Source organism: Morone saxatilis, unplaced genomic scaffold (genome assembly GCF_004916995.1).
Source record: "Morone saxatilis isolate NCDOM2014 unplaced genomic scaffold, NCSU_SB_2.0 Contig24, whole genome shotgun sequence".
NCBI classification, from domain to species: Eukaryota; Metazoa; Chordata; class Actinopteri; family Moronidae; genus Morone; species Morone saxatilis.
In genome coordinates, this window is record NW_023339807.1 from 16577293 (window position 1) to 16591813 (window position 14521).

General features: G+C 40.0%; 3 protein-coding genes across 5 annotated transcripts in view; 1 reads left to right on the forward strand and 2 right to left on the reverse strand.

Moving 5' to 3' along the window:
* Positions 1 to 203: 203 nt before the first annotated feature.
* ccdc106a (coiled-coil domain containing 106a) lies at positions 204 to 5065 on the reverse strand. 2 transcript variants are annotated; one of them, XM_035672663.1, is made up of 8 exons: positions 4930 to 5065; positions 4357 to 4426; positions 4165 to 4263; positions 3825 to 4046; positions 3644 to 3700; positions 3226 to 3507; positions 2930 to 3097; positions 204 to 2821 (listed from the first exon to the last, which is right to left on the reverse strand). In XM_035672663.1, exons 2-8 carry the CDS (start codon positions 4424 to 4426, stop codon positions 2505 to 2507), a joined length of 1215 nt encoding a protein of 404 aa, XP_035528556.1. In that variant the 5' UTR covers positions 4930 to 5065; the 3' UTR covers positions 204 to 2504. The 2 variants fall into 2 exon arrangements, with proteins under 2 accessions (XP_035528556.1, XP_035528554.1); XM_035672661.1 differs by having other exon boundaries at positions 3214 to 3507.
* Positions 5066 to 5428: 363 nt separating this feature from the next.
* Positions 5429 to 6597, forward strand: tmem238a (transmembrane protein 238a). Its single transcript, XM_035672721.1, has 2 exons — positions 5429 to 5561; positions 5857 to 6597. Exon 2 carries the CDS (start codon positions 5864 to 5866, stop codon positions 6191 to 6193), a length of 330 nt encoding a protein of 109 aa, XP_035528614.1. The 5' UTR covers positions 5429 to 5561; positions 5857 to 5863; the 3' UTR covers positions 6194 to 6597.
* Positions 6598 to 6607: 10 nt separating this feature from the next.
* si:dkey-17m8.1 (C-Jun-amino-terminal kinase-interacting protein 4) overlaps positions 6608 to 14521 on the reverse strand; it is an 11410-nt gene continuing 3496 nt past the window's right edge. The window contains exons 7-28 of one of the 2 annotated variants that reach the window (XM_035672580.1): positions 14148 to 14214; positions 13889 to 14058; positions 13417 to 13700; positions 12855 to 12912; positions 12464 to 12616; positions 12273 to 12315; positions 12022 to 12149; positions 11794 to 11847; positions 11466 to 11606; positions 11186 to 11282; positions 10928 to 11014; positions 10779 to 10826; positions 10491 to 10632; positions 10285 to 10327; positions 10066 to 10146; positions 9459 to 9526; positions 9184 to 9332; positions 8927 to 9098; positions 8259 to 8372; positions 8064 to 8162; positions 7864 to 7953; positions 6608 to 7742 (exon numbers count right to left, since the gene is read on the reverse strand). In XM_035672580.1, the coding sequence (XP_035528473.1) occupies positions 7624 to 7742; positions 7864 to 7953; positions 8064 to 8162; positions 8259 to 8372; positions 8927 to 9098; positions 9184 to 9332; positions 9459 to 9526; positions 10066 to 10146; positions 10285 to 10327; positions 10491 to 10632; positions 10779 to 10826; positions 10928 to 11014; positions 11186 to 11282; positions 11466 to 11606; positions 11794 to 11847; positions 12022 to 12149; positions 12273 to 12315; positions 12464 to 12616; positions 12855 to 12912; positions 13417 to 13700; positions 13889 to 14058; positions 14148 to 14214 (2407 nt within the window). In that variant the 3' untranslated portion in view covers positions 6608 to 7623. Of the gene's footprint in view, positions 7743 to 7863; positions 7954 to 8063; positions 8163 to 8258; positions 8373 to 8926; positions 9099 to 9183; positions 9333 to 9458; positions 9527 to 10065; positions 10147 to 10284; positions 10328 to 10490; positions 10633 to 10778; positions 10827 to 10927; positions 11015 to 11185; positions 11319 to 11465; positions 11607 to 11793; positions 11848 to 12021; positions 12150 to 12272; positions 12316 to 12463; positions 12617 to 12854; positions 12913 to 13416; positions 13701 to 13888; positions 14059 to 14147; positions 14215 to 14521 lie in introns of both variants that reach the window. The other variant, XM_035672579.1, reaches the window with a different exon arrangement.

A 14521-nucleotide genomic window follows, 5' to 3' on the forward strand; every position in this document is an offset into this window, starting at 1 on the left:
CCTTATTCTTTCCTTATTCTTTCCCCTATGGCTGAGTGCTAAAATGCATTGTATGAGAGTGGGAACAACGTTTTATTTTCCAGGTTGCTCGTTCCAAGTCTTGACAAGTGAAGAGTTTCAAATTGGATTGGGAGTCTTAAACAAAATGTTTTTGTAAAAAAAAAAAGAAAGAAAGAAAAAAGGGGGGCATAAACGTTATTCAATGCTATTCGTCATATTTATTTTAATTCCAAAATGGTAACACTGGGTTTATCAAATTAACAAAAAAATATTCACAAACTCTTTTTCCCATAAGACCATATTCAGTGTTTCCCTCCAAGGATAGAGTTCTGATTACCTATTTTTAACTGGAGGCAATTATGAAATAAAGTGCTCAAAGTAAAGCCACATTTTCTTTTAGCTGAAAGACCATTTACTGCACAATGTAGTTGCACAGTTTCCTGATTCTTCAAAGAACAAAAGTCATTTTTGTACACAATGATGTATGCACATTTCCCCATAGACAGGCTAAAACATATTACAGAATCACCTTAAGTCCCCAATCATAAGCATTTTTTCCAGTGAATAGTGATGTTGGCTTTTAAAGACTGAAACTCTACATTTTGGTGAGAAATCAAATGCCTTCATGGTATTTTAGTCTTACAAATGAATGATGCTTCAGTGAGATACATGTTTCACTCAATATACATAAATATGACACATAAATGGGACAGATAAATGTTTTTTTTTAAAAACACAGCACCCTGGTACAAGTTTGCAAAGTTTGCTTAACAGTTACACTTCACCTTAGACAGACAGTGGATATGGCAGACATTACAGTTTACAGTGCTTATGTCTGTTTACTTTCAGGATGTGGTAATTGAAATATGAAAATTTAAACCGAGAGTCACTGTATTCCACTGTAACCTAATCTGTTTAACTGTAATGTAATTCATCAATGTGTTCATCATTTCACTGTACCAGTATAAACACCACACATTGTCATACAATATAATCAACATGTCTGCTGCTTTGAAAATTAAAAATTTTCGACCAGACCTCTATAAACTATGGACCATCAAAGAGCTCTTTTCACATGCATTTGTAGTGGAGTATTGGGAAGCAATGATAGATCGTCCGTGGGCACAAGCTAACTGCTTTTGCTGATACTGTTTCTCACACTATAAAACTGTTTGTGATTCATGTCCACAATTTTTCACACAGAACCAAAAGTTACACACTGTTACAAATAGCTAGTATAGTAAAAGCTCTGTACCGTATTTTACAAAAGGTATTACTGTCACCAAAACATTAAAAGAGCCTCAATACCAGAAGCATAAGAAGTGACATTTACTGTATTTTAGTGCAGATCATTTACAAAAAGGGTTGGTACAGCTCTTATTGGAACAACAGAGTAATGCTGTATTGTTGTTAAAACTGGGCCCAAGACCAACATGTCTTATTATATAAGTTAAACACATACGATATCACGAACATATTCGTGTCTGTCTTTGATTTTATAAAAAAAGAGTGGTTTGTTGCCAGAAGTGTTATTGTCAAAAATGCATTTGCACCACATAACACTGGACGAGTCTTTACCATAATCAGTTTTCCAGTTCTCCCCTGCTTTAAATCAGGAGGAATAGAAAGGAAAAGGGAACGCAAAACAATTCTAATGCATTGTGTGTAAAGGGACCAAAAGTGATTCAAAACTATTGCATGTCTTACACAAGGAAATCACAAGAATTGCATTAAGGCAAGTGAAAATGGTTGAGAATATAATGACAATGACCAAAATAATGCTACAAACACACTGAGCAAAATATAAACAAAAGGAAAGAAGCATTTTTTAAACTTAAGTATAAAGTACAGCATAATTCTACAAAATCAATGTATTGCAGCATAATTTTAACGTGCACAGACACTGTGATTGAAAACTACCGCATTTTTAGGATTGCACAGAAATAAAGTGATAAAAATTGTTATGTTTTTATGAATTACTGGCCTCAATCTGATCCAGATGTTTAGGAAAGGTCTGTGTGTCTGACCTCAAGGTTGAAACATGAATGAGCTAAGTTCGTTACACTCATTTAAGTGCTGAAGAATATCAATCCCCTCTTTACATTCTTGTTCACAAATTCCCAATCACACAGACACGCTATTTTGCCATGTCATCTCTGAGCAATGGGAACCATGTTTTTTTCCTTTCCAGCTGCAGCAGACACTCCCACATCCTCAACATTACTGGAACAATGGTGATGATCTGTCAAAGAAACATGACAATCCGGTTCAACATATTGATAGGAAAAGTGAGATGTAAAAAGTTTATCTGTCTGAGGATCTCAGCTGCAGTTTACATGGCCATATCCAGGACGCTGAGATAGCAAAATAAGTCTCTGAACATCTCTGTGCCTCGGAGGTAAGTTGACCTGCTGCAACAGAGCTCAACTGCCTCTTCTCTCCTCACTCAACTACCAACTCCACTGTTGTCCAGAGACACTTCCCATTCCTCTGTCTTTCTCCCCTCAGTGTCTGAACCTGTAGGAGATGGGCAGAAGCAGGTTATTCTTTTTCAGGGCCTGCACCCTGCTGAGTGTCTCCTCATCCAGGGCAGTGTAGCAGCGCCGGGCATAGTCCAGCAGCTTCTCCTTGGATGGGTCAAACTCACCCACCTCCGCCACCTTCTCTGGGGCCACTAGTAGCAGCTCAGCAATGGGTGTGGTGGAAGCCACCGTGTTGCGGTCCACACCATGAATTTGGAAGGCTTTGGACATATTTTTCAGACGCTGGTATGTAAGAAGGATCTTCTTGTAGCGAAACAGCACACCAGCAGCATCTTTCACTGAAGAACAAGAATGTACAAGAGAGTTAGGTACAGCAGTCTTATAACAACTATGGTTGAGTAATTCAATTGAAATGTGTTGTTGCAGGATTGTGATCCTTCCCCTACCTCTCTGCCGCTCTCTAGGGGCTCGGAAGACCCGCCTCCTTTTTAATTGGTGTCTGTTGCTGTTAATGGTATCCGACATTACATCTTCCCCTGATATCATTTCCTCCTCCTCGAGGTAGCCATCCTGCTCCAAGTACTCCTCAGATTCTCCCAGGAGTGAAAGTGAATCTGATGAGAGCATAAAACATTTCTTAAGCAGAACCCACCAGATTGCCTCCGGCTAATAGGAACATTGTTTTCCCTCCCAAGTATTAGATCAGTTAAGGAGAATGAAAGCTTTGTACCATTTGTATTACCTGGACCTACGTTGCTATGTCCACTCATTTCATTCATGGATGGCCTTGTAGCACTGTTGCTGGTGCTGCTGCTGCCGCTGGCTGTGGTACTGGAAGTACTATGGCTATGACCTTGCAAGAGAGCCTGGGATTGTGTAGAGTTGAACAAAGCATTAATAGAGGCAAGTTGATTTGTTAGTGGACTGGAGACATGGTTTTTGGAAGGCACCATGGTGGGAGGACCAGGCCTTCGTTGGATAAACGGGCGTGAGGGGAAATGCTGTGAGTCCGTCTTCTGTTGCTCTATAAAGAAAAGAAAGCCATAATAGAATCTGCAATCTAAGATGAAATACATATATACAGTAAAGCATGAACAGGCTACACTTCAGCACAAGTACTTCTAACCATGAGTTAGAAGTGCAGAAGTATTTGTTTTTACCAGCGGGACGATCGTCCTCTCTTCTTGCCCTCCAGTTGAACCGTCTGGATTCATAACCTACAGAGACACAAATACCAAGAGGAAAGAGTTAGTTTCCATCCACAGAGACTTCCCTTCCCTTCTGTTTCTAATCAACTTGTACTTGAATTCTTGTCGGACAGGTCCCGTCCCCTGTCCTCACCGTTACTGTACTGGCTCTGACGCTGCTCCTGTCCCTGGCTTTTTGTGGAAAAGATGAAGCGGTCCAGCTGGCAACGGAGGAAGTCCCTCTCCTCTTCCAAGTCCTCAATTCTTTTCTGCAGCCAAGAGTTTTTCTCCAGAGAGATCTGTAGCTGGGTCCGCAGGTTGGTGATCACCATGTATGAGTTGTTGACTGAAGACGGGCCAGCAGATGGGGGTGACTCTAAGGAGGACAGACAGGAGAGTTTGGGAAATCGTAATATTGTATATCAAGAAACTGTGAAGTGATATGTGAAGAATGAAATGAAAGTGAGGTTTATAGTATTGACTCTGACGTTCACCATCAAAATTCTGATCAGTCTGGTTGAAAAATCCTTGCTGTTCAAAGTTGTTCTCTTCATAGGGGATGGCAATTTCATAGGCGTCCTCATTTTTCGGAGCTGCACAGGAGAAAATATGCACAGTATTAATTAATTATGATGCCTGACCTACAGGCAGAAAATCCTATTTATTAGTAGCCTTTAAAACCTTACTCTGCAGGTGGAGTGAGCCTGCATGGCTTTTGGATGTGGAGGCAGCATCAGTCCTGTTTCCGTCCTCCATCTCATACAACAGACAACGTGAACAAAGTTTAATTAGTTTAAGGCTTTAAAGAAATGTCACAGTTCACCTCTGTTTAACTTTCTGGGGCATTTTACACTCATGCAGTGCACAAATGCCTTCACTGTATATAAAGCGCTTATAATCACTATCATTTACAATAGGTACAGTTCCCTGGGAAGCTTTCATAATGTGGACCCTAACCCTTTGCAAGCTGAGACAACAGCCAGCAAACCAAAGCTAATTTTATTGTGTACCTCTCTGGTCACGCACGTATCAGTTGAAACAGTACAACTTGGTGTGTTGTTCAAATATAAGTTTTGTAGCGGCCTGGAGTTCACATTAGCTCCGCACTACGTTAGCTTGGCATAACGTTAGCAAGAATTTAGCTACGATTATAAAATTGCAATTCCATCCTTTCTGTACACTTCGCTGTTTATTTCTGTCATTCAGACATTACTAGAATCTCTATTCTACCAACATATTGTGCAGAAACTGGTACATACCACTTAACGTTTGTAATAACTTAATCGTGCACATGTATTAAGACGTTATTACTCTGTCATATCTCCATTCACGAGTCCGTCTGCTAGCTAACAAGCTAACAATAACAATTATCGCTCTTTTATTTTTTCAGTACTCTCTTGCGTCATTTCCGGATGTAATGAAATTAACGGTCGTGTTTAGTAAACACAACAATGTAAACATTACTGATAAAAAATAAACGCTACAGAGGCTTTGTTTGTACAATTTATTTAGCTTATGACAATATTTAAACCGGTGGGTCTTTTAAAAAACATATTCAAAAATATTATAATGTGTAAAAAAAAAAATATATATATATATTATTATATATCTTGTGTACAATTAAGTAATATATTCAGGAGAAAGTCCCTTTATAAATACATATTAGTCTCGAAAATTTTAATTCTATGAAAAAATAATTAATAATGTGCAGCAACATTTTCCACTGTCAGGTTGGTTTGACAGGCGCGACAGTGCAGGACAGGTAGAGCAGGTGAGGTGTCAGGTTTCACTGCTGACTGGTGGCTTCACACAGTGGATCCCGAAAGACTCGGACGGTTTCCGCTGTAAGCACGTCTGAATGTTAACTACTTTTAAACTTAGGAACGTCACGGTAAGTGGGATTTCTTTTTTTCCTTTAAATGTGTTCGTGATAATATAGACATTGCTGTTATTGGTCTATATATGATCGTTTGAAATGGGTGTGGCACCTGATTTGACTAGAAATTCATGTTAAAACATGTAAGAAAACAGAAGCCAGTATTGTGAATTATGAATGTAAAACTACTAAAATACTAATTTAGTTCAGTAATTAGTTTGTACTTGTCTGTTTTTATTTTGGAATTAGAAGATCTTTGATATGATGAAGTCCACATTTTCATGAGTTCATCCTCCCTTCTCCTTTCCAGTGCAATCATGGCAGCCAAATATGATGGCTTGTCCCACTGTAAGCTGGCCCTGGTGTTCGCTGTGCTGATGGACCTGTTGGGTGTGACATCCCTGCTGCTGGGGGTCTTCGCTCCACTAGAGATTCAAGGCAGAGACTTTGGGGATCTGCTGGTGTACACAGGAGCCCTGCTGATGCTAATGTCCCTGGCAGGCTGGGTCATGTGGTACAGTGGCAATATTGAGGGTCTGACATCCAAAAAGGAGCTGGAGGGAACCGTGGGTGGAGCTGTGGACCGCCTTGCCCGGTCCCTAAGCCGCAAGATACGGATCCCAAGGACTCACAGCAGTCCAACATAGGAGGTGGAGCTCAAAGATACTAATGACTAACTGACTGACTGTTGTTGTATGAAGGGCTGTCCTTAACTAGGCAGCAGGACAAACTGCCAGAGGCAAAGGAGTGTCGCTGCTGGTTGTCATTCCCTTCACAAACGCTTATTGTGGAGTGAACAAACACCTCGTTCACAAGAAGAGAAACCTGTCAGTGTATTTCGTTTTGTTTTCTCAAGAAGAAACTTCCTCACTGCCTAAAAAGTTGTGTGCAGACTACAACGTAATATAATATGCACTACTACAGATTCCACTATATGAAGATCAAAGAGATTAAATCTGCTGTATTGTTTTGTTGATTTCCACTGCAGTTATTCTTTCCTCTATTGATGTAACAGTGTTTTGTTGCTGCACCAGATTATGGCAAGAATTAAAGTCACCTTATTAATCATTGAAGACATTTTTATTGACAATAATCATGTTTGCACAAAGTCAAGTCAAACAGAATACTTAAGTCTTAATTGTCTTTCCAGGATGGATAAGGAGCTGCTATGACATCAACATGTGTGCACAAACTTGTAATTTCACATAAATACTGCATAGGATACTCGAAAGAATGTCTCTCCCTTATTTTACAAAAGATACTGAAATCAAATTAAAACATAAAACAAAAAAAGACACCCAAAGACAAATAACAATGAACCGATTAAGAAAATAAATAATTTCTAAGGACAAGCGCTGAAACTGTTCATTTAAGACACCCATTTAAAATGGTTGTCTTTGTAATCGTTCCACACGTGATGTGAAGGGGGTAGAATATGAAAATAAATTGCAGAAAACATCACAATCAAAAGAAGTTATCCCCAATCTCAAAGCAGCATCAGGAGATAGGAAGTGTCTGATTGTCTTTACGCAGAGAGAAGACCAATACATGTTTCCAGTTCACAGTTAACAAAGTATGTACACAGCAGCTTCAAGAACAGCCACATTATTAAGTTAAACTTTATCATATAGAGAGACCCGGTGTCTTCTTGATAGAATGAACATCAACAAAAAATGTCTGGTAGAAAAGTAGATCAGAGAGCCGCTGTATGTCAGGGAAACTGAATGCATTGTTAGTGCAAAGGTAAAATGAGCCATCAGGCAGCTGAATTACTGACCAGTTCTACAGAAATGATATAAAATCAGATGAAGGCACACAGTAAGGCATCATCATCCATTAGGATAATCCAGTCAAAAGATAGATGTACAAAATTAATGAGGTAAATAAGGATTGAGCAGTATGTATCATATATATATTTTTAAGAGGATACTTTTATTGCTGCCACATTGAGACATTGGTTCATCCAGTTCCATGAATGCACCGTTTTCAATGTTGTCTCAAGCTGTGCTGGTGTACAGTACATGTCTGCTCCATCTTTATCTCATTTCAAAATGGCAGAACTAGGAGATGAACAATGTCAGAGGGCAGGGCTGGGCACAGAGAAGGTGGGATTCTGCCAGATGATCATGTGACTGCGTTCAGACCGCCGAGGTGTAGCTTGTGAGGACTCAACCGACCCCTCACTTTCGTCATCACCTGAGTAAGTGGATGGCTCAGTCAGGCATTTAATAAACTAAACACTTACTAAAAGGCTGATCCAATATGTCAGACAGTTTTAAACTATTTGAAAGTACAACGGCGTTTTCCTTCAACTCACCAATTCGGAAGTTGATGTAGCCCTCCCCTCCACTGAGGATGAGCTGAGAGGTAGTGACGGTGCTGCTGCCAGGAGAGGTGATCAAACAACCTGTGGGCCAAAGATCATTACATGGTCACTAAAAGACAAATACAGCATGTAAGTGATTCAAAAGGATCTCCCATGATAAGTTATTGAAAATGTTTCAATCAGATTCTTACCAGGAGCAGCAATGATGAACCGGACAGCTTGTCTATGTCCATGGTAACACAGCTGAGCTGATGCAGTGGAGCAGTATGGGATGGAAACGGCCTCTGATGCTGTAGACGGTCATTAATATAGTAAATACGAGATAGAGCACATTTCTGATAATATAAAATTCAAGTACCTGTGCTCTCAATCTAAATAAAACTCACTTATGGATAATGGGATGGAGAAAAGGGCACCACCTCCTGTGCCAACCCACAGACGGGCAGAGATGACTGTGAGAGATGAGATCTGGAGAGGCGAGAGTGTCAGGAAGGCTTGGCCTGCAGAGGGAAACAGACACACGTTAGCTGAGCTGCAGGAAAGAGCTGTTGCCTGGCACAAAACAAAAAATTATACATTCTATATCTGATTTCAGATATGGTGACCAATAATAAATCCAGCATTTGTAATCCATTGATTTATGTTTTAATCCTCTGGCTCTGGACCTTTTGTCAGTTTGATTATTAATTGCTGCCAAAAACCGAAAGAGAACCTGGAACTAAGAACCACAATGGCTAAAATATATAACTGTTAAACATGTGAAAATAAAGGATTTGCTAAATATCACAGGTTGAAGTTCCTTTCCCCAAAGAGAAAATTGGGAACATGGAAACAAACTGTTGTATTGACATCAAAACACTGGTGGGAGCCAAAGCTTAAACTGTTTGCCAACCTTATAGGAAATGACTACACTATGCTGAAACACACTGTAATACTTTAGATTCCAGAGCTAACAGATAGGCACACTGTATATGTCAAACTGTGAATGTATTATTGTTACAGTAAAAATAGAGTTATGTGTAATAAAAGAAAGAGTAAAAAAAAGTTTAAGCACCTAATGTTTTAGTGACCAAAGCAGTAAAATCGACTTGCTGCAGCGGCCGTCCTGTGGACCAGTCAAACAGCCTGAGGATTGGGTCAAGTCGGCAGGATGTCCAAACACCGCTTCCACCTGCACACAGGAAACGGACCTGCTGTTCGCTGCGTTCAGAGACTGCGAATGTTTGCTGTAAGGTCAGATAAGGAATAATGATGGTGAGCTTAAAGACAGTGTGAATGTGAGTCAATGTGGGTACCTCCTCTTTTTCTTACCTCAACCTTCTTGCTGTCGATGTCAACCACAAGGACTCTGTTCCAATATCCCACCCACAGGCGGCTACCTTTTGCAAGGCAGCAGCGAATTGGCTGCAAAGGATTTGATCCAAGAGGCATCACATGGTGTGACTGTAGATTCCAGCCATCTGTCAATCAAAGCACTTATTATTTTATTATTAACGCCACTAAACAGTAGGGTTATGTGAAGCATGAAAAAGGGAGAGAGAGATTAACTGAGACAGTCAGATATTACTATAAGAGGAAACCATTACCTGAACTGTGTGAGAAAAATGCTAGAGTCCCATCAGCTAAACCAGCTATAACTTGACCCTGGGAATACCTGTCAGATTGAGTCAACAAAAAGCAGCTTATATTAATATTTTAAAATATTTCTGTGAAAATAACACAATGCCACATAAAGACAGACAATAATTATTTTAATATAATATTAAATGCAAGTTTAAAGGACCAGTGTGTAGGATGTTGTGGCATCTAGCAGATTAGTTGCAGGTTGTAACCAGCTGAGTATCGCTCCCCTTCCAAGCGTGTAGAAGAAACTACAAAATTTGCACAAAATAAATGCTAAAAGCTCTATCTAGAGCTAGGGTTTAGTTTGTTCTGGGCTACTGTAGAAAGATGGTGGTTCAACATGACGGCCTCCATTGAGGAGGACCCGCTCCCTCTGTAGATAAAAACAGCTCATTCTAAGGTAACTAAAACACATCAATCCTTATTTTCAGATGATATATTATACACTAATGAAAACATAATTATGCATATTATATTATATTTCTGCCAATACATCCTCCTAAATATTACATACTGGACCTTTAATTACTAATACAAATATTCTTTAAACACAGAGCAGATAAAACTCACGTGAGCGAATGAACTCCCTCTGAGAGGGAAACTGACTGCAGACAGCGCCTCCTGCCAGCAGAGGCTGAGTGTACCAGTACACTGTGAGACAGAGACAGTGGGAGAAAAAAACAAGGGGAAAAACGAAGGAGAGAGCAGGTCAGAATGCTTTACCAACAAGTATTTTCCTCAGACAAAGCGTTATTTATTGAAGTAAGCTGCTTATTCAGCAAACACTACCTTCCTTCCTGAGTTCCAATCCACACAGTTCCTGCAGTGTCACCTGACATAACAAGACAGGAAAGTGTCAAAAGCAAAGGTCAAGTAAGTGCTGTTGCTTTGCAAATGTTTCCAGTAAATGATCAGTATGGTATGAGGAGATAATACGAGTACAGAATACATTAGACAAGTTGTCTGCTGCTGCAGCCCATTGTACTGGCACTGACCTATGGGAGGCACAGCACAGATGCAGAGGGCAGGAGCTGTAGGAGGGAGGCTGAAGTTATCCAGTACAGTGTTGGACCGTGCTGGATCAATCACTGTAATATCGCTGCTGAAGGCAGGTCCAGAAACTACCCACACAGAACACTGGCAGACAAGGACGGATATGGAGTTTGGAAAGATGAGTGGCATGAAACAACACGTCCCTGGGCAGTGTTAGTTACGGTTGGATGGCATTGTACATGGTTATTAGAGTAGGAGTTGCTATTTAACCAGGATAATAACAGACTTACTGTGGCCTCTCCTGAGACCTCAGGTGTGACAGCAACTGCACAGTTTAGCTGAAGAGAGAAATAAGTTAGGAACCTTGTTTAAATACACCGGAGGTATGATGTAAAGGCTGCTTGTGTTCAAAATGTTTTGAAGTGAAAAGAAGATCTACCTTAGCTGTGGAATCTCTTTGATCCAACAGTCTGAGCTGCATTAGGACAGGCACATCTTTAGGCTCTGGTACAGGTTCGTTTGAGTCCTACAATAATGACAAAGACATTGTTAGAGCTGTGGAAATGTACATGTCTAGGTATGTTAAACTCCCTGCGTAAAAATCTCATCCATCCAGTGCAGTAGGATGAATAGAAGGCCAAGTTTCTTTTCATTGGTTCAGTTCATTTCTGTGCACCTATGTGTGCATTTCTACTACCTGTGTGTTTGCCAGTGGTGTGCTCCAGCCATGTATCTGCCGTTTTCCAAGTGATCCCCAAATGTGCGAGCGAATTTCTCTGTAGAGTTCTCTCCTCCTGACACGAGGGGAGAGAGCAGCAGGAGAAGCAGATCTAGAGAGAATGCTTCTGGTGTTAAATCAGCTTGACTGAGCCTTACATTGACTGAGCCCTTTTTCATGATTATTTAATTTTGTTCCAAATAATTGTGTAAATAGAGGAGCACATGCAAGAGCGACATGGCCACAAACACTAGCTTACTCAGCGTGAGTTTGACGGACAGCCGGTAGTTGTGGAGACCCCAGAGGGGAGCGAGTGAGTGATGGAGAAGTTGGCAGGGCAAATGCAGAAGTAGGAGGCGGGATTAAGGGTCCCTTGGACAGGCCAAAAATGCTGTTGAACCTTGAAAAGAACAAACAAAAAGATGTCATCCATATTTTATACAGACCGTGCTGACTACAGCATATTATTTAGCGCACCTGTTTAAAGTAATGCCTAAAGTGGCTTTACAGACAAAAACAAGATTCTTCCCTCTCAGGCAGGTACTGCGCATCATTCAAACATGCACAATGCTCAGGTTGCCACTTACTTTCTCCAAACACTTGACTTTTTCTCCTCTGTTAACTTTTCCTCCTTTGTTGCTCTATAAAAAAGGAAAAAGCACTAAATGAGGTTGGAGACACATGAAACACATTTGTTCTTGTTTTAGCCAAATTGTTAACTTTTAGAACAGACATCAACATTGAAAAAAAACTAAAATCTAAATAAAAATAAACAAAACACCTATAAAATGATGTTGATTCAGTAGATAAGTTACCTGAGTGTCTGACTCCGTCTTACTGCCTCCTGCAGCTCAAACAGACGCTGCTTATATTGGTTCTTCTCCATGACAACACGAGCCATTTCAGAACGAGAGAAGTTGCGCATGGATGTGGGTAGAGAGGCCTGAATGGAAAGATTCATGCTATTTAATCAACAGTAAGCAACCAATTTTTTAAAAACTTATCAGTGCAGTGCTACTGTTGCACTACATCAGACAAAAGCTTGAAAATAAATATCTCTCCTTACATCAGGATCCTCAGATTGGAATGCTTCCAGTTCTTTCCGAAGTCTATGAAACACAGTGATTATAAAGTATGAAGTTATTGTAACAGCGGTATGTACATTATTAAAACAAAAATGTTACTTAATTTTTTCCCAAAAAACAAGAATTAACAAACCATTTTAAAATAAAAAAACATTTCGAATAATATTCTAACCTCTTAGTTTCCTCCTCCTTCTCCTTCATCCGGCCCTCTAATCGTGAGACTGTCTCCTGGAGGGAGGCCACTTCCATTGTAAGAGCTGAACGGTCATCAGTCAACTCTACCACCCGAGATATCACAGCCTTACGGGCAGCTTCTACTAACTCACTGAGAAGAAGTCACAGAATAAAAGATAATAATTTAAAATTATGATGAAATCGACAATAACTTTGGTAAAGAGAGTAAACAGTTCCAACAAATTACAGACTACAGAATATTTTCTCCTCCTATTGATTTGTTTGTATTAAAGCAAGAAACGCAAGTATTTGGAAAATCCCCTACACACTCAAAAGAATCACACTACAGTTGTCATAACAAGGTCAGAGAAATTAAATATAGGACTCACTGGGTGACTTTCAGTTCCTCATACTGAGAAAGAATCTCTTCAAACTGGTCTGTACTACCTACACAGAAAAATTTTAGTGTGTTAAAAATGCTTGAACACAGAGATCACATTGAGAAATATAGATCTAACTTGTAACTTGTAGTACTATTTACTACTCTTGATTCACATCCAAGAAAAAATGACTACATGGAATGGTAAAACAAGGAAGTACAGATATATGAAACCTACAGCCAGACCTCTTTCTCTGATGTACTTGCACTTCAGGTTAACAGGGTATTAACAGTTTCTCACCATTGCCACATTATTCTTTTTTAGAAACAGACCTTCTGTCACCTCCATTGTCTGTGATCAGTTACTTTGTCAGTGTCAGTGCTGCATATAACACAACACAGGCATTGTTATGGAGATATTTGTTTCTGCTGTCAGATGAATGAACATCTGGTGGAGGGTTACAAAAGGATAACTGGGCAGTTGGCGTTTTGTACCCGTAAATTATGAAGAGAGAGTACATCAACCGTGTCGGCGAAAAAGGTCTTTAAATGTGTTTTCTTCATGGGTTTACCTCTGACACTTGCCCCTCGGTCTACACTCTCCACATAATCCCGACTCAGCTCTGACAGTTCAGAGAATACAGAGTCAGTGTTGCGGAGCTCCCACTCCATACTATCATCTTCCTCAACCTCCTCCTCCTCGTCTTTTTCCTGCCTCACTCCTCCCTGCTCCTCTTTTACTTTGCGCTCCTTCTCTCCCTCCTTCTCCTCCTCCACCTCCCCAATCTCATCCTCCAAGCTGGTCTCCAACTCATCTCTCGATGGCTCTTTGGTGTTAGGTCTGGCAACTGGAGTGCTGATGATGATGATGATGATGATGATGATGATGATGATGCAAATGAAAGAGTAAGAAATGTGAGAAAATACATGAATCTTCGATGTGCTTTGTGTGAACATGTTGATGAGCTTAAGTGAACGTGGGTTTAGTTTATGATTACACATAATTTTCACTGAAAAAAATAGTTAATGGTTTCATATTATTACCTTGCATCCACACAGCCATGAATTTGCCTCAGTTCAGGAGTGGAGCTTATGATGTCGTTGATAAACTGATCTGTGGTGGGCTTTACTGCTATGTCAATCGCCTTTTCTTCCTTGGATACTAGCTCTTCCAAACAGGGGGGACCCGATTTTGAATGTGGTCTTTGAATCATCTGCAAAAAAAAATAAAAAAGAGCAGGAAATAACAACTACTTCTGCCAAGGTCTTGTAACAAAAATTGTTGAGCTATAAATATGTTTACCTTTTCATTAACACTGGATTCTGACAAGACGGATGGGAAGTCAGCATTACTGGGACGCAGGTGATTCCTAAATAGTAAAGAAAAGGGATCTGAATAAACAGCATCAATTTCTGCTTCTTTCTCACATTTTGCATCACTTTCCTGCAGCACTGACCATTACTAATTATAACCTGTGACATATGACCAACACCCAGCCACAGCACAAACACTTCTCACCTAACATTACATGTCACAAACAACCGTCAACTCAACCTCCCAGTTCAATATAAACTATTATACTGTACTGTACTTATCTCAATGTCCTAATGTCTGTATGTTTTAACCCCATACAATTGTAACAGAGATACTACTATGCTACTGCTGTGTTACGAAAT